This window comes from Tachysurus vachellii, chromosome 25, assembly GCF_030014155.1.
Source record: "Tachysurus vachellii isolate PV-2020 chromosome 25, HZAU_Pvac_v1, whole genome shotgun sequence".
In the NCBI taxonomy this organism is placed as follows: domain Eukaryota; kingdom Metazoa; phylum Chordata; class Actinopteri; order Siluriformes; family Bagridae; genus Tachysurus; species Tachysurus vachellii.
Genome location: NC_083484.1, coordinates 11,882,649 through 11,900,394, shown reverse-complemented (window position 1 = coordinate 11,900,394; position 17,746 = coordinate 11,882,649). Strand labels below are relative to the sequence as shown.

General features: G+C 41.2%; 1 protein-coding gene across 9 annotated transcripts in view; it reads right to left on the bottom strand.

Annotated features, from left to right (window-relative positions):
• Nucleotides 1–370: 370 nt before the first annotated feature.
• Nucleotides 371–17,746, bottom strand: part of arhgap33 (Rho GTPase activating protein 33) — a 44,887-nt gene continuing 27,511 nt past the window's right edge. For all 9 annotated transcript variants that reach the window (XM_060862300.1, XM_060862302.1, XM_060862305.1 and 6 more), the window contains 20 exons: nt 17,358–17,444; nt 16,985–17,122; nt 16,732–16,824; nt 15,914–16,036; nt 14,119–14,196; nt 12,521–12,602; nt 12,369–12,434; nt 9,939–10,088; nt 9,752–9,854; nt 8,682–8,826; nt 8,473–8,555; nt 8,106–8,213; nt 7,760–7,905; nt 6,260–6,416; nt 6,038–6,177; nt 5,386–5,460; nt 4,446–5,182; nt 4,109–4,289; nt 3,478–3,836; nt 371–3,345 (listed from right to left, as the gene is read on the bottom strand). In XM_060862300.1, the coding sequence (XP_060718283.1) occupies nt 982–3,345; nt 3,478–3,836; nt 4,109–4,289; nt 4,446–5,182; nt 5,386–5,460; nt 6,038–6,177; nt 6,260–6,416; nt 7,760–7,905; nt 8,106–8,213; nt 8,473–8,555; nt 8,682–8,826; nt 9,752–9,854; nt 9,939–10,088; nt 12,369–12,434; nt 12,521–12,602; nt 14,119–14,196; nt 15,914–16,036; nt 16,732–16,824; nt 16,985–17,122; nt 17,358–17,444 (5,415 nt within the window). In that variant the 3' untranslated portion in view covers nt 371–981. The remainder of the gene's footprint in view (nt 3,346–3,477; nt 3,837–4,108; nt 4,290–4,445; nt 5,183–5,385; nt 5,461–6,037; nt 6,178–6,259; nt 6,417–7,759; nt 7,906–8,105; nt 8,214–8,472; nt 8,556–8,681; nt 8,827–9,751; nt 9,855–9,938; nt 10,089–12,368; nt 12,435–12,520; nt 12,603–14,118; nt 14,197–15,913; nt 16,037–16,731; nt 16,825–16,984; nt 17,123–17,357; nt 17,445–17,746) is intronic.

The following is a 17,746-nucleotide window of genomic DNA, read 5'->3' as shown; positions in this document are numbered from 1 at the left end:
CCTTGCAGCAAAAACTATGGTGCAACTTATTGTTATGAGGAAACCTCTGTATTTACCATTGATGTAATGACTGATCTATTGATTAACACATTGGTTGACAGTTCAGCTATTAAATTCCATATCCAGTGCTCATGGTTATATGTGCAGTACCTTCCATAAACATGGACACATGCGAGTACACACACATTAAGTACATGGCAGTGTTTCCTTCATGAACGTTTCATAGGACATAGACGACTATTGTGACACAAGCCTCCATACACAAGTGAAAATGCATGCCCTTTATCTCGCTTTCTCTCTCCCTCCCTCCCTCCCTCCCACACACACACACACACACACACACACACACACACACACACACACACACACACACACAAAGCAATGACTTAAAACTATAAAAACATTCCTATTTCTTTGTGATCTTTGAAATAGAAAAAACCTTCAATGCTCTTTGTAATGAAGTTAAATTAAAGTTAAAAAGCACTAAAAATGAAAATGTCAGACTGCTACAAACAGAAAAATACTGAGGCAAAATAAAACAAAATGTGCTTCTTTAGAACCAGCCAGCAGCATAAAGTTAAAATCAAATTATTTTAGCATTAAAAATAAGAAATACCAAGCTTATTTCCCTGTACACCACTCTGTCCTGTCACCTAGTGTTCTGGCAATAAACTTAAACCCAGAATGTACCTAAAGCAGAAATATACCACCATGCAGAATACCTGATACTCCCTTCAGTGGGACAGCAGCCATACAACTCTCTGATGCCCTCTGCTGGACAACACAGTGTCTACTGGAATGTTTACATATCTAAGTCACTATATGGTTCACTTCTTTGATTTTTCCTAACCATCATGCCCTACCCTCTCTGTCTACTTCTCTTTTCTTTACTTTTAAAGTCCAGCACAGCATGGGGTTATTCCTCCCAAAGGACTTCACTTCCAGTCCAAATAAAGTTTACCCTTGCCATTGGTATGTGCTTTAACAGTAACTGCGAGTCTGGCCCTCTGTGTGAATGGACCAGTTGGGACCAGACAGACTGCCCTGGCGGTTCAAGTCTCTCTGGTTCCGAAGTCCCGGAGGTCGAAGAGGAGGATCAAGGATCACATCCCTCCTGGGAGCATTGGGATAGGGGGGGAGAACTTGGCCTGCCTGGTACGGGTACTGGTTATATGGATTAACTTCCATTTGAGACCCATATCCTCTTGGTGTGCTTAGAGACAAGTTTGAAAAGGCCACCAAAGGAGGAGTAGAGGAATGGGGTGTGTCTGGGTGAGAATGAACAATATGACTGGTGGGATCCTGACAGTGAGGTCTTGTTGGGTATGGGTTTGGTGTTGTGCTTTCTCCCTGGGGAGTTGGGATAAAGTCTTGGCTTCTGTAAAACTTAAGAACTTGGTCGCCAGATGGCATAACATCAAAGGCTTGTCTATACTGGCCACTGGAAGAACGACGCATGGGATCTTGCCGTTGAAAAGCCCCAGAGCCTTCTCGTGGCAGACCCTGGCTCTCAAAATGACCCCGAGAAGATCCTGGGTTGTAAGCAGGTGGTGGGCGCTTATGATGTTGGCTGGGGTACGGGTTAGGGGGGTACTCAACATGGGGAGAGGAAGATGCTGAGGATGAAGCGGCAACATTTTGACCTTCTCTTTCGTCCTCTGCAAGCTTCTCAATCAGAAGCGAAGCAATGTCCTTCCCAGTCATTGCCTGATTTGGCTCCGAGCTTGAGCTTTGCAGGTCAGAGTGGCTGCAAAAGTGCGTTGTATCAGAGGCTGTATGCATCTCCAGTGCCTTGGAATCTGATGCACCATCGTTTTGAGAAGGACTTTCAAAACTAGTGCACTCTTGATCTAGAGATTTGTGTGTGGACTGCTGCTCATCCTCTATAGATGGCTCAGGAGGGTGTGTGACAGGTTCACACTGTTGGTGGGCATCTCCGTCCAAGTCTGTGGTGGCCCAAGTCTTAGCGTTCGTTCCAGCCCCTGAAGGGCTGGTGAAAGGGTAGTTCACATAAATGGGTTCATCTTTGGATGGTTGGTGAAATGCTTGTATCTGGGAGGTTTGGGATGAATGGGCTTGCAATTTTGGCATGGATGGCTGAAGGTGGCTCAGTGGTTCCTCCTCTTGCCCAGAAGTCTCAAAATAGCGATAGCACACCTTCCCATTTTCAAAGTATGGATGTAGCTGGGAGGCACTAAGATTGGAGGAGGGTGAGCGCATGGAACAATGCAGGTTACGTTGGTGCACAGACAGAGGCACCATTCCCCCAGATGAGCCCAAGCAAGACGCAGCAGGGATGGGGTGCAGCTCGCTGCGGGTCAGCCTGACTGAGGAGGAGGTCTGACGCTGCAACCGAGGGTGACCACGAGGACCTGGGGGGTTGTGAGAATGACGTTGAGAATGAGAATGAGAGAAGGAGGAGGAGTGTGAGTGAGCTGCAGTCCATGCACGTGTAGTTTCAGAGGACCAAAGCTGAGAAGCACAGGTAGATCCTTGCACATGTGAGTAGGGGGGTGGGTGATGACCCCTAGATTGGGGCCTTTGATTGGCTGCCTCTGAAAGCCTGTAGTTTCCATCCACATCTAACCTCATGTTCTGGTAACTATGCTGGGAGTAACTAGGTGGATGATCAGGTCCACTAATCTCATAGTATAAATTTTCCATGTTGGAGGAATCTTCGGAAGATGAAAATGCCGGTCGGATATGAGATGTCTGTGCCAGCTGTTGCTGCACGAGAGGGTGAGCAGCTGTCACAACCTGTGCCGCCTGGTTAGCCAATCTGGCTGCATGGAAGCGAGACAGTGCATCGGATGTGTTGCTAATGCGCTCAGAAAAAGCTCTTGAAAGGGGTGGGTTGCCTTGAGCTGGCCCCACCATGCGTCGGATGCGACCAGCATCCAGGGAGCGACGCATGAAGTCATGTCGATCAGCCTTGGGGATTGGGGGCCTTGGTGGGGCAGAATCCAGTGGCCTAGGGGGCACTTTGGGGCGTGTGGGCTGGAAGGCATGTAAGTGGGCCAAAGGGGAGCTCTCTGACCTGGAATGTAGTAGCTGGGAATGAGCCTGGTTGAGGGATTTGGACTCAGAGCCTGGCATCTGTTGCTGGAGGTGCGGAGCAGAGAACTGCCGGCCATATGCTGGGGGTTTCCTCTGTGAAGTTACCTCACTAGCAGGAGGTGGGCTGGATTTAGGAGTCTGATTTGGAGGTGCAGGAAGCTGTGGCTTCTGGTTGTATATGGGGCTTGGAGTTTTCTCATTGTCCCCAGAGGAACTACTAGCAGACAGCTCACTGTTAGATGTTCCAGAGTCAGAAACTGAGGCATCAGAGGAGAGCGTACCTATGTCCTGAAAAGCAAAGAAGCAATGCATTGATGAAACAGTCTGGTACAACTGCATTCAATGTATCACTGAATTTTAAGACTACTAGAGCATACATAACAGAACCTACAAACCAAAGACAAGCCCACACAAACACACCTGGCCTGGAGGTGATCTTGGCTCCTCCTCCTGTGCCAATTCTGTAGTCTTTTCAGGAGCGCTAACTTCACCACCTCCCTCAGACATCCACACAGACAGGGGACGCACAGTAGAGTACAGCTGGTCTGAATCAGAGGAGAGAATAGCCCCTGCATCAGCAGACAGGGACCTTTGGAAACGGGTGTCAGCATCTGGGGGACTCCCGGCCTGACGGGGACGATAGGGAGGAGAGGCACCTTGCCGAAGTGCTTTGTTGGCACTTTCAGTCAGTGCTAGCGCCATAAGGCGTGCTGGATTTTTAGGAGGGGGAGGGGGAGGCTTTTGGGAGGGCAGGGGAGCACCAGTAGGACCAATAATACCTGAGAGGGCAGAGAGTTGCACAGAGAGTTTAACAGTTAGAAATCCAATGATAATAAGCAAAGGCAAATACTGGCAATTGTCCTTGATTCATCCAAAGCTTATATTTCAGAGAATCAATAATAAACTTGTTGAGTTTATATATACAAATCATAGATTCAGCTGCCTTGCAAAGGAAAATATATTAAACAAACTTGAATAAATATCTACATATTTCACATCGAACAACTAGGTATGAGGCCTGGTCACAGAGACAAAATGACTGTATACTCACTGGAGCCTCTGATCTTAACCTCATGGCCAAACTTGCTGCTTAGTTCCTGTTGGCAGCTCTCTGTAAGCTGGAAGTCACAAGACTTTAGCAGCATAGATATCATTTGGGGTGGCTGGGAGGGCCCACCGCCTAGGTTCCCAGACTGCAATTCGCCAGCTCGCCCCCCAATCATTTCCAGCACCTGGAAGGTAATGAGACTTATGAATATTGCATGTTCATATTATTGCAAAGACAAAACAAAATTGATTTGAAGTCTATGTAAAACCAATATTATAGTATTAATATCAAAAGTAAAATATTTTAATACATTACACAATTCTTTATGATTTAAATTTACCTTGGCAGGCACACTGATAGCAATGGGGTCAGATATGTCCAGTGGAGGTGACTTTGGTGCTTTCGGTGAAAGGGCATGCACAACCTTTTTTGTAAATGAGCGCCGTTCCTGTGGCGGTTGAGTGGAGGGTACAGACGCTGGTGGGGCAGTAGGCTGGCTTTGGGAAGGACTAAGGTTGGGATCTCCAGATTGTGTGGTGCTGGAGGCAGGGGTATTAAGAGCAGGAGGTCTATGCTGACAGAACACCTGCTGGGTTGGGGCAGCTGCGGCCAAAATCAGACTCCTACGTGCTGCTGCTTCTGACTGGTTGAGCACAGAGTCTGGGTCTTCTGTGATTGAACGCTGACTTCCAGAACGGGCATGTGCTTGGCGACTCAGACAACGGTAGGGAGGAGGAGTGGCCACAGATGGAGATTCCCTATCACCAGGGGCAACGGTCCCTATCGGCCCCTCATCTGGAAAGGTGGGGCTAAAGTCAACCATGTCCTCAGCCATCCAGGATGTGGCAGGGTCCTGTGAGAAATCAGGCAGCATGTAGACTCCTTCCTCATCATCTTCCTCATCTTCCTCATCATTAACTTCTCGGGCCTCGTCAGGCAGCAAGCTGTCGTATGAGCGACTGGGTGGGATTTTCGAAGGAACTGGATGAGACAAAAGCTGAGGGTCCATGGAGGCAGCCAGAGAAAGACCATCGCTACTGGAGCGAGGTCTTCGTAAACGCTGCAGCTTCCCCGGACCTGATAATAAGAGACAGCATGTAACAAATTAATCTTTATCTTTAACACACTGTTCTGAACACAGAGTACTTTCCCCTGCCCAGTCTATGATGACCTTAAAAACCAGAGAATAATGTATTTACAAACTAGACCAGAAGCTTTAATACATTTTTCAGGCAAATTACCTGAAATGAGCTTCATTGTATGTGACCATTTGTTCTTACCTGCTCCACTGTGTTGCGAAGAAAGGGACTCCTCGCTCTTAGCTGACCGCAGAGTCACACTGTCCACTCTGCAACCTAAAGCATGACAACACCAGACATTGCCACAGTAATGATTCTCGGTCAACACAGATATGCTGACATATGTACAAATATTATGGCCCTGTGTTCATTTCCAAGTATACACAAGGATACCAAGGTATTTCTCATTTGCATGTCCTATTACGCCAGATATTACGTCAGCAAATTCCACTTATGACTGATTAAGTGTTATTTATACTTCGGTTCCTCTATGCATTGGTTAAGTTGGTTACCAAGTGAAACATCCTGATAACTTTTCAGATTTTTTCCTATTTGATTTGTTGTTTAAATCTCACAACACTGAATCCTTTTTCGATTAATAACTACTATGTGGCAGTGAAGTTGCAGTTTCATGTTTTCTGGAACAGTCTGAACCTGGGCTATGTATCTATACAGGTACACTGTATACAACAGAACAACAACAGAAAACACTGTATAGCAACAGAAAACATTTAATTCTATAATAACCAACTTATAACTTAGAATCAACTTAGAACCTTAATGTAAGATACAGTTCCCATCCAACAGACGATCGCCATGGATCACCCTTAAAGTAATCCAGACTATTTCCTACCTGCGTGAGAGGTGGAGGGCTGGAAAAGCGAGGTGATCCGGATGGGCTTACGGCGGCCTGATCCTGCAGGCTTTCCAATAGCAAAAAACGTCTTCCAGCTCCCTCCAGCTGCCTTCCGTACCTTTGGTCCTCTTTTCCTTCTACACAGAGAGAAAGATTTTCCTTACATGTTGTCACCAATTAGTAGCTGCAAACATTTTATTTTTGCTCATACAGCCCGACCTGTGAGTAGGGAGGTCCAGCACAGTGTGGAAGCGATCCTGTAGGGGGTGAGAAGATCCTTGTAGGAGCAGAGGAGCCTGGGAACGAGCCTGGGCCTCCTCCAGAGATAGCAGCCTGGTGGATACAAATGACTTAGGCCTGGTCAGAGACTGTCGAGCTACAGAGAAACAGAGAGGAGTGGGAGTCAGATCTGGCCAAAGGGGAGAGTCAGAAGGCTAGGAGTAGCAACAACTGTAATGCCAGCTGTAAATTAAGCTGATTTCATCCTTGAAAGGATAAGGAGCCATAAAGAAAAGAAGCCATAGGGAAGCCTTGAAAAGTGAGGACATGTCAGGATGATCACATCCTGATTCCGTACGACAGCACAAAAGTCTGTAAGAGCTTTTCAACATGGCGAGCAGACGTACAAAACAGATTTACCTAACCTGGATACTCAGAAATTACACTCAAAGCTTAGCAAAACACTGAACATCAGCACAACAATTCTGCTTGCTATAGCTCACAGAGAGAAAGCAAAGTACTTCGAAACAATATGCTATAAAGCCTAGATTAAATTTTTTACATCAATTAAAAAATTGCATAAATAAGCAAAGCTGACAAACAAAGCACACGTTAACTGAAATTAAATGATTTACCTTCCTCGTTTTTTCTCAAAAACACCAATACTGAACACTGACCCACACAATATCCTCACTGATTTCTGAAATAAAACATCTTAATACCAAAAACTATACCTAGAAATTATAGCATTAAAACGACAAGATGACTAAAGCCAAATACTATAAATTGGTTAAAATGAATTTATTCATCTTTTTTGTTGCTTTATTAGACTGTACAAACATTGATGGATTCTTTACAAAAATGTTTATTCAATGTCTGGATCTCTTTGGGAATAAACAAATTAACAAAAAAAATCATATCCTTCACACTAAAGCCAGGCAGAACTAGAAAATTATGCACTCTGTACACTATAAAGCAAATACAGCAATCTGGGAATCTGAGGCATCATTATGGCCCATGAGTCCAAGCTTTGGTATGTTTTATATGACAGAAAAACGGCGCTGGTCTGCATCAATGTCAGGAAAGGTGGGGCCAGGTTCTGGAGCTTCCCCACGTGCTTCCTGCAGACTAACCAACCGTGATCTTGGAGGCCGGCGTGGGATCTTGCGCTCTGTGAATCCTGCTGTTATAGAAACACACATGCTACAAACTTCATGTTTCACCATATACTACCACAAACACAGCTCAACTTCAATGTACTCCCTTCACTGGTAATTTAAAAGAAGTCAATCTCATATTGAATCATCTCATATTGTCATGGTTTAAAAATAAGCAGCGAAGATAAGATGTTTCCAGTGCTACTGAGAGTTCTCATGTGCTACATGAAAAGATGTGTGTGTGGCAGACTGGTAAAACCAATAACTTTTAGTGAATCTTGACTTTCCGCATTAACATAAAAAATGGAAGGCTGAGATCTATTACGGAGAAGGAGAAACGTACCTGCGGAAAACCGTCCCACTGATGTAAACGAATCACTGAAGAGCAACTCTACATTGGTGAGTAAGAACTCCACCACCACTGACTGGATGCGCACCTCTTTAAATGGGTCAGCACCGTTGAGCCCTGCTGCTTCGATCTCCTTCGATCTATTACACACAATCAGCAGTAGTTGCTTTGTCTTTATATTAGAATTTATGTTTTCATCCTAACAATACTGTATTTATATAGTCTTTTATTTGTACATCAGCAGGAGAAAATTAAAAGTTGCCATTTTACTTGATTGATTCAACATTCCATAATATATACGAATTCTGGATGCAAACATTGTTGAATGTTTATTGGTTACCTGAGCAGGTTTGGAGCCCAGACGATGGCCAGGTTCTTAATGTGCATGTTGGTCTCTTCACTGAAGGTGGCTAGACGGGCCAGGTGCTTAATGAGGTACTCTAATGTCCTGAGAGACGCACATCTCATTATCATCACATCATCATGGCACAGTGTTTAAAATAATCCAACTTATTTTCATGATTAGCTTCCTAACTAAATCTCCTTGGGAAATAATGATGCAATTCAAAATCTTAATTGTATAAAATAAAATTATAGTTAAGAATATACATTTCTTAAATCTACACTTAAAATAGTCATGATCACACAACAGAATTATACATTTCACACCAGAGGCTCTAAATTTCAGCAATAGCAATCTACTGTACCTGTAGTGAGGTGGAGGAAGCTGCTGGATGACATCGTGCACTTTCACCATGCGCTCATCCTCTGTCATCTCCCCCATGCAATCCTACAAACCCGAATCCACACAGATTCACATAAACTGAGGACCAGCTTACTCAATTAGCAATTAAACAAACCAGACAGAACGCTTAAACAGCACTGAGATAATGAGTTATTGAAAAATGAAACCCACAGCAAACTTGTCATAGAGCTGGTAGGTGAGAAGCGGATTGGGCAGTTCTCTGAAGTAGAGCTTGCAGAGGGAGCCTACACAGTGAATGTCCTGCATGTACACATCTTTCGTCAGGTCTGGAACATTCTCACTGTCAAATTCATGCCTGGAAATCATCATCATCAAAAAAAGTGGAAGAGGTCATTAAGAGTTAACTTTTAGAAGTAATATCCCTAATCAAAATAGAGCATATGCAGGATGGGGAATGGGACTGAACCATTTTAATCATGTCATGAATTAATAGCCATTTAACTCATTAAGTAGGTGACCCATAACATGCATATTATATATATATATATATATATATATATATATATATATATATATATATATATATATATATATATATATATATACACACACACACACATACACACACACACACACACACACACACATACATACATACATACACACACACACAAATATACATACATACATACATACATACACACACACGAGTGACTATTGTGTAATAATGACTAACAACAGCATCATTTTTCACCAGACATAAATCTTCACTGTCTACTACATCAACAATGCATCTAGTTCCATGAGCTACAATCCGTGTCATTTCATGTGTTCATTTTAGGTCGTTTAAACCTTTTAAAAGTTTGTCCATTGTCATCATTATAGTGTGTGTAAGTGTGCACACTGTTTTGATTATGCAGTGGTGGAGCTTCATGGATCTTTTTTTTATCATTAACTAAGTATGTTAGGTTTGACTATCAAATGAGAAAAGTGTGCCATTTGTTGTTTTTAAAAAAAAAAAAAAAAAAAAAAAAAAAAAAAAAAAATCACACATAGCTTATAAACAGCTTTTATCTAATCAGGCTCCTTATCCATGGCTCCTTGATGTGATGTGCCAAGGTCAGGTTATAAATTAGCCTAAATAAAAACATTTTGATAAAATATAGTTTTGTTTTCTAAAAGCAGTGATGTCAAATTATATTGCCAAAAAAACACCTAATGCTATAAAATAATACAATTTCTGTCAAGAGTTCAGCTGCAGTGATGACAGACAGACACACCTCAGTTTCTGGATGTTAGATGAAATCCCAGAATGCCTGTAGATGCCATCTACTATGCCATGCTTCTCAATAAACTCCGAGCAGCTTTTTAGGACCTGCGGAACTAACATTTCAAACACAAACAAGTCTAACTATAACAACCTGAGCAATGTTTAAAGTAATATTTGAAGCCTGTGTGTCTCTATACCATCGTGTTCGGAGTTGAGAAGGTGTTCTCCTAGGTCACAGCCGAAGACCCGCTCCTTCAGGATGCCCCTCTGCTTCAGCTTCTGCTTGCTGGGTCTGGATTTCATGAAGGCTCGAAGGAAACCCATCAGCTTGCCGTGCTTCTTGGAAACTGCCACAAGGGGGAGACAAAGAAATAATAATAAAAAAAAAAAAACCTGCACACCTTTTGCTTTATAGCTCACTAGTGTGTAATGACAAGTGGCGAAGAAGAGATGGCTGACTGCTGGCGATTTCAAAACATGCATAATGTTAGTGTTAGAAGATGCTTGTATGTGCAGTGTGTAAATACATAATGGCATCGTTACACACCTGATAGATACTGATACCACAAATGTAGTGTTAATTCAGGTCAGAATTTGTAGCTAAGGTTTTTGCAAAGCACGATTAAAAAGAAGATTTAATCCTAAAATGTAACAGTAAATGAAAACCTTTTCATGTAGTGTTTGCTAGCAACCTGTTTGTTAACAGCATTTTTGGGTGAAGAATCCCATTGAGTGAGTGTGAGTGAGTGAATATCAGTGAAATGAAACAAACAAAAATTGCTCATCCGAACAACAGCTTCTCATTTATACAGCGAGATGCCTGAGCAGAGGGAAGCAGTCACGACGTTTCATAATGGTTGATGCCTACTCTACTCGGCCGCCCACTCCAGTTCGACCACGCAATCTGCTCGTTGTATAAATGGCTTAAATTCTAGTTACACACTTCTATTGGGTTTAAGTACAAAACAAAAAAAACGTTAGGGAAAGCCAAAGGAGAGCCTTGTTTTGCAACAGAACGAAGGAGTGTTAATTTCTACTCAAAAGGTGTTACCAGTGAGTCTTAGGAACCAAGGCTGAAAAACTGAGAGAAAAAGAGATACAGAGAAAGAAAGAAAGAAAGAAAGAAAGAAAGAAAGAAAGAAAGAAAGAAAGAAAGAAAAAAAGGACAGAAGGACTAAAGATATAGCACAATGCTCAGAGAGAACCAATATATTGTACACATCAATCAGAATGCCTATATACAATTGCAATGCAGTACTAAAACTGTTGTGGATGTAGTCTTAGTGTGCTACAAGACATTTTCGGTGTCAGTCAGAAAACAAGGATATGTAAGGCTGGATATACATAGGCCTGCTTGTGGGGAGAGGTGGTCTGTATTGGGAAATGTATTTTGGGCTCAAAGAGGCTGAGAGATGTTGAACACTAAGAAATTTCCTTAATAAACAAAAAAAAAAAAAAAAAAAAAAAAGTGACACCACAATATCGATATATTTTTGTAATATTAAATTTTTGTAATATTTTTGTAATATATATATATATATATATATATATATATATATATATATATATATATATATATATATATATATATATATATATGTAAAAAGCAATGAAAATTCTTCATCTTGATTAGAGGAGATGGCAATCCACTTTCCACTTCCGCAAGGAAAAACCACAAATATTTGTCTTAAAAGCTTTACTCATGCAAATCCATGCTGTGAAGGTGAGACTTGAACAAGCTCAAACGATTTATTATGTACTGAGTAAAGTTAAAGCATCATCTCAATATTCGGACGTATTTATGATTTATGTTTATCTAAAAAAAAATAAATAAAATCTTACACACAACCCTGGCCGAGAAAAACTCCAAAAACGTTTGTTGTTCTCTAGAACGGCTCAGAATCTTTGTGAAGAAACATTTGCATTGGTTTCCCATACTTTTTTCTGTTGCCACACTTGTTTATTGTTTTCTGGTAATATTCTGCTAGAGTGCATTTGCATGTGTTGTCAAATTTGGTTTTCTACCGTGTTACGTTTGTTGTGTTGTGCATCTCTTGGACACTGTATATGATAAACAGTACTTGTGCGCATAGTCAATTGGTCTTATTGGATCGTAGAGCTTTGTGTGAAATTAATGAATCTTCAGTAAACTCTTTCCTAGCACTTTATGTTGGAGGTGGGAGGAAACCAAAGAACCCAGAGGAAACCCTTGTGGTCACAGGAAGTACATGTGAAACTCCACACAGACTGGAATCCAAGTTCAGGAGAGAAATATGGGACCTTGGAGCTGTGGGGCAACACTACATGCAGTCCTAAATGTCTTTTAATGTCTTCTTTACTTTTACTCTAAAGCTATGCAAATGACTAAAGGCTTGAGCAGATACAGCTATGGCCACATAAAGGTACATAACATTATTTTCATGCATGATTATCAACAAGTTTGCCTGTGAATCTAGAAAAAATGTGGAAAAAAACTGTTTTTGGCGCTAATGATGACCCTAATTTGAAACATTTCAACTACAGATCACAAAAGCACCTTTCAATTTGCAGAGTTTGCCAAGCAAAAATAAAGTGAAATCTTGCAATAGATTTTCCCAGAAATAACTGGTAATGTATGGAATGCTTACCTGATGTGGGAGAAGACGGACCAGGCGCACTGGCGACTCCAGGTCTAGAGCTGCCTCCATCGCACTCTATAATAATAAAGACATTTAGTAATTCTGAACAAATCATAGCACGTACAAAGATAGATGGATGAATGAAGAATGGTGAGCAGTACCCATCTTGGCAGCGGGAGTGCTGACAGACTGGGGCATTTTCTCATTGATCAGCTCGACACACTCGCTGGGAAAAAAGCCAACCTGCAGGATAAAAAAAAAAAAAAAAAAAGCAATCAAATCAGGAGCTGATCCCACTTATTGGAACACTTAATAGTGTAAATATATTTAGATTAACAATGCATGAAGCGTGGTGGGGGATCAATCTGTATGTCTGATGGTTTGCTGTTTATTTATTTAGCATTTACATTAAAAGCTTCGGCTTAGAGACTTGAGACAAGTGCACTCAGACAAGTGCCTAGTGACTTAGATCTGGAGCATTTTTGCAAGAAAGATGGGACTTAAATAACAATTCAAGAAGCTATCAGATTGTGAAGGGACCTCCTGTACATGGTCTGGTATCTGACCAATGCTGATCATCATCTTCCATTCCTTTTTGTTGACCTGGATTTGAGCATTTCTTCATCTTTAACTAATAGATGCATGAAGGTTTTATACTAACATAACTTAAATGTAACTCAAATCGAGCCCCAGTTCCAGCTGAAGAGAAGCACTTCCAAGGCATGATACTGCCACCACCATGCTTCTCTACCTTGGTTTCATCAGACTATAACACATTCTGCCACATGGTTTGGGGTGATTTGAGCAAATTTGTATGTTTATTTTAATAAAAAAGCCTCATCTCACCATCATACCGCAGGGCCCAGATATGTGCAGAATACGTTAGATTGTTGACGCTTTCTTCTTGTCCTTCTGTAATTTTTGGCAGAACGTAATGTCCTTGGTCACGTTACCATGATACACTTTTCTATCAACATGGCCTTCACAGTGTTTCGTGTTATATACCTTAAAAATTCTTTCATATGACATTCTGTCCATGATTTATGAGCTCTTTTTAGACCACAGCTTCAATGAAACCAAGATGTCAAGAAAATGCCACAGAAACAGCTGATTCAGCTGGTTCATCAGAATCACTTTATTGATGAGAGGTATAGGATGATTATTTTTAAAATAGTTCATTCTGAGCAGTCACATGCCCATTTACTGCACGTGTGTGTAAAGCGGTAATTGTCTTTCCATTAATTTGCATCTCACTTGAATTTGTTGAACAAAATATCACATTTACAAATAAGATAATAATAATAATAATAATAATAATAATAATAATAATAATAATAATAAATAAGATAATTCATCTTTTTTTTTCCTTACATCACAATTTTTTAGCAGACTTTTTTTTTAAACATCCAAATATAATATATATAATTTAAAATTAATAAAAATTTAACTTTTTACCCCCATACAAATTAATATTTGTATTCAATAGTAAAAGTTTCTGAAGCAAACCTGTTTATATGTTACATTTTTTTTTTACAATTTTTGATCTCACTTACATCTAATCAATTATCTTAAAAAGCTTATTATAATGTTGTCTAATGTGACACCTAAGTATTTGAATGAAACCGTTACTATGTGAAGTTTTAATATATTATTATACATTATAATGTCAACCACGAAGGCTTTATGCACACATGTTTTCGCATACTTCAAGAGTCTTCCTTTAGGTGTGATCTTAGGATATAAATGCTTTAGCTGGTACCTGAAAGCCATGTTTTCCTCTCCACCAGGTGGTCTCCTCTTTGGTTGGCATATCAATCACAGACAAAATATCACCAACCTTCAAAACCAGAGACAAAGCCTTAGTTAGAATTGTTTAGGTTATAGGTGAATGTTTGTGCTCCAGCTAAAAGAACATCTATGCACTGATAATCAAGTCGAGACTATTTGTAAACTACCAGGCCAGAATTTCTAAATCTACATGTGTGTTATAAACAAATCACACAATGAAGTCTTTAATGTGAGCTTGTCTGTATGCCTGAATGTGGAGCTTGTAGACAAAACACGAGACTGAACTATCTAGCCACAACAGCTGTGATCTGAGCCCAAACATGCTTCTCTACACGCCCGGTCCTGCCCAGAAACCCGGTCCTCTCCCTGACCCAGGAATTAAGCAATGAAAAAAAATTGTGACCACTTCTTACCGGGGAAGAGTTTTAAGCATAAGTGTAAAAGAACGAGATAAGTAAGGATTTAACAGAAAGGAAAAGGATATAACACAAACAATGAGGAAAAAAGTGCCCAGAGTCTGAAGCAAAGAGCCAGTGAAAGAGAAGAGGGAATAGAGAACAAGAGAAAGGAGAAAATGAGAGAGTAGGAGAAGTAGACAGACTAGAGATGTGAGAGAGAGAGAGTGAGAGAGAGAGAGACTGTGTTGAAGAAGGCACAAGAGTGAGAGATATAAAAACAGAGCAAGAAACAAACAGGAATTAAAAAAAGGCTGATGCAGGGAGTTAAAGACAGAAAGAATGACAGAAACAAAAAAGACAAAGAGTCAGGAAAAAAAAGAATGAGTCAAAAAGAAAGATGGAAAAGATGAAAGGAAGCAAAGTATTAGGAGAGAGGGAGTGAGAAAAAAGAGTCCTAAATGTGCCAGGTGACCCTGTTCTTTGGCCCAGAAAGAGCCACTATATAGAGCGGAGACTGGGGAGGGTACAGGAATAAAGTGGATGATGATGGTGATGACGAGAAGAAAAGAAGAGGAGGAGTGTGACAGAACAGTGTGAAAGTGAAGAATCAGGCCGAGGCACGAGCGCTAAAAAGCATCCTGCCAGGTACCTGGAAAGAAATAATGAAAAGGAGAACTTCGCTGTGTGTTCTTTTACACGTTTTAATAACAGGAAATAAAAGTTAAAACTATGGTTCTATCAACATTCTAAAGAGAAGCATTTAAAAAAAATCATGACAAGAATTAAGTCATTCATTCATTCATCCATCTTCTACCGCTTATCCGAACTACCTCGGGTCACGGGGAGCCTGTGCCTATCTCAGGCGTCATCGGGCATCAAGGCAGGATACACCCTGGACGGAGTGCCAACCCATCGCAGGGCACACACACACTCTCATTCACTCACGCAATCACACACTAGGGACAATTTTTCCAGAGATGCCAATCAACCTACCATGCATGTCTTTGGACCGGGGGAGGAAACCGGAGTACCCGGAGGAAACCCCCGAGGCACGGGGAGAACATGCAAACTCCACACACACAAGGTGGAGGCGGGAATCGAACCCCGACCCTGGAGGTGTGAGGCGAACGTGCTAACCACTAAGCCACCGTGCCCCCCGACAAGAATTAAGTCATTATTTTATTCTTACTTGACTCAAATGTAGATATTTTTGTTCATTTCGGTATTTTTTCTATATTCCTTCAGATATTCACAGGTAAATGAAATTCACTCTATTACATGAACTCTACTCAGTTTCCTCTTCATTCAATTTCGATCAAGATTCCTCTGGATCATCTGGATCAACAGAACCGAACAGAGCACATTTACCTCAATAGAAATCTCGTCACTGGCTTGGGCTGTGTAGCGCTTGACGACGTGGGCTGCTGCGATTGCTGGGACATTTAAAGACGCCTCTTCCTTTAGCAGAAAACGATTGCCATGATTGTCAATCTGAAAAACACATATGACAACTTTATATATGATCTGTCTATGAGAGATGAGTTAATGGCTATGGCACATCACCAAAAAAATTTAAAAATACACTTTTAGATTTGACCATAGGTGACTTAAGATACTACAAAACAGAGCAGGGTGGCAACAGAACATTTTAAGAACTTGATTAAAAAATTTTTTTTGTGTTGGAAATGTTTGGAAACAGAAACATATTTCTCTTTCTGCTCCATATCATTATATAAGGAAATGACTTGGAACTAGAAATATTTATATCCACTGATGACTTGAGGCATGCGAACGTGTGTGTGTGTGTGTGTGTGTGTGTGTGTGTGTGTGTGTGAGCGTGTGTTTAAATAGCAGCTTCTCTTTTTTGTGGCTCTTTGTCCATCATGTAGAATATGTTGTTTTTTTTATTTTGAAAGTTTTTAAGGCTACTTTGGTCAGGTCGTTCTAGTAAAAGAGTTTTATTTTTTAATGACAGTGGGACTTATTTGATAAAATAAAGGTAAATAATAAAAATAGCAATAAAATATAAAAATAATAAATGACTGGGATGTATTTTAATTTGTACAACAGCTTTTGCTCTTGGAGACTTCTTCTATAAAAGCTACATAGGTGTCACTCTAACAACCTATAAAAGAAACTGTAAAACACTGCTCATGTTATTGTATAGAGCAGTGTATTTGCCTCACCTCCATCCAGGTGAGCACAGGCCCGCAGTTCAGCTTACTGTCCACGATCACGGTGAGACGGTTCAGGTACTCGGAGAGCATGGGGGTGAAGAGCTATGGAACGAACAGAGAGATAGAGAGATAAGAAAGAAAAATTGCTTTTTGAACCTTAGTCATATATTCATACATATAATTAGCAGTAGATCAAACGCTCATGGCGTAAAACTTGGCCTATATAACTGATAGCATGGGAAAGGGTGCCATCTGTTCACACCTCCACTCTCTCCCCGATCTCAGTGAGTGACGGCAGGGGCAGGAGCTGAGAGTAGCGCCGATCATAGATGCACTGGTGCAGGTGAGCGTCCAGGTTGCGAAACTCCTCGTACGTCCGGCGCACCGTCCATGTCTTACCCTTTATACAGAGTGGAGGAAAGGAAGAGAAATGAGGGAAGAGAAAAGGGGTTAAAGATTAACAGTCTATAGTAAAGGAATAGAGAGAACTGGACAAAATAAATAATGAGGCTGCATAAATGGGTGTGGATAACAGAGTATGGTTAAACTACAGTTTACATTGTAACCAGAAAAAAAAAACAAGCTGAGATGCTTAGCTATTGTTGCTAAATAAAAGCATGTACATTAGCTCTCACCTGACAGGAGACCTGCACGAGGAAGACAAGGTCTTTAGCATTGGCTGAGCTCCAGTTAGCATCACTTTGTTCGCTAGCAAACTGAAGCTGGGGAGACAAACACGCACACACCACACACACATACAAACACAGACACACATACAAACAGACAGACAGACACAAACAGACAGACACAAACAGACAGACACACACACAAGCAGACACAGACACGCACACACACAGACACGCACGCACACAGACACACACAGACAGACACACACACACAGACAGACACACACACACAGACAGACACACACACACACAGACAGACACACACACACAGACAGACACACACACACAGACAGACACACACACACAGACAGACACACACACACAGACAGACACACACA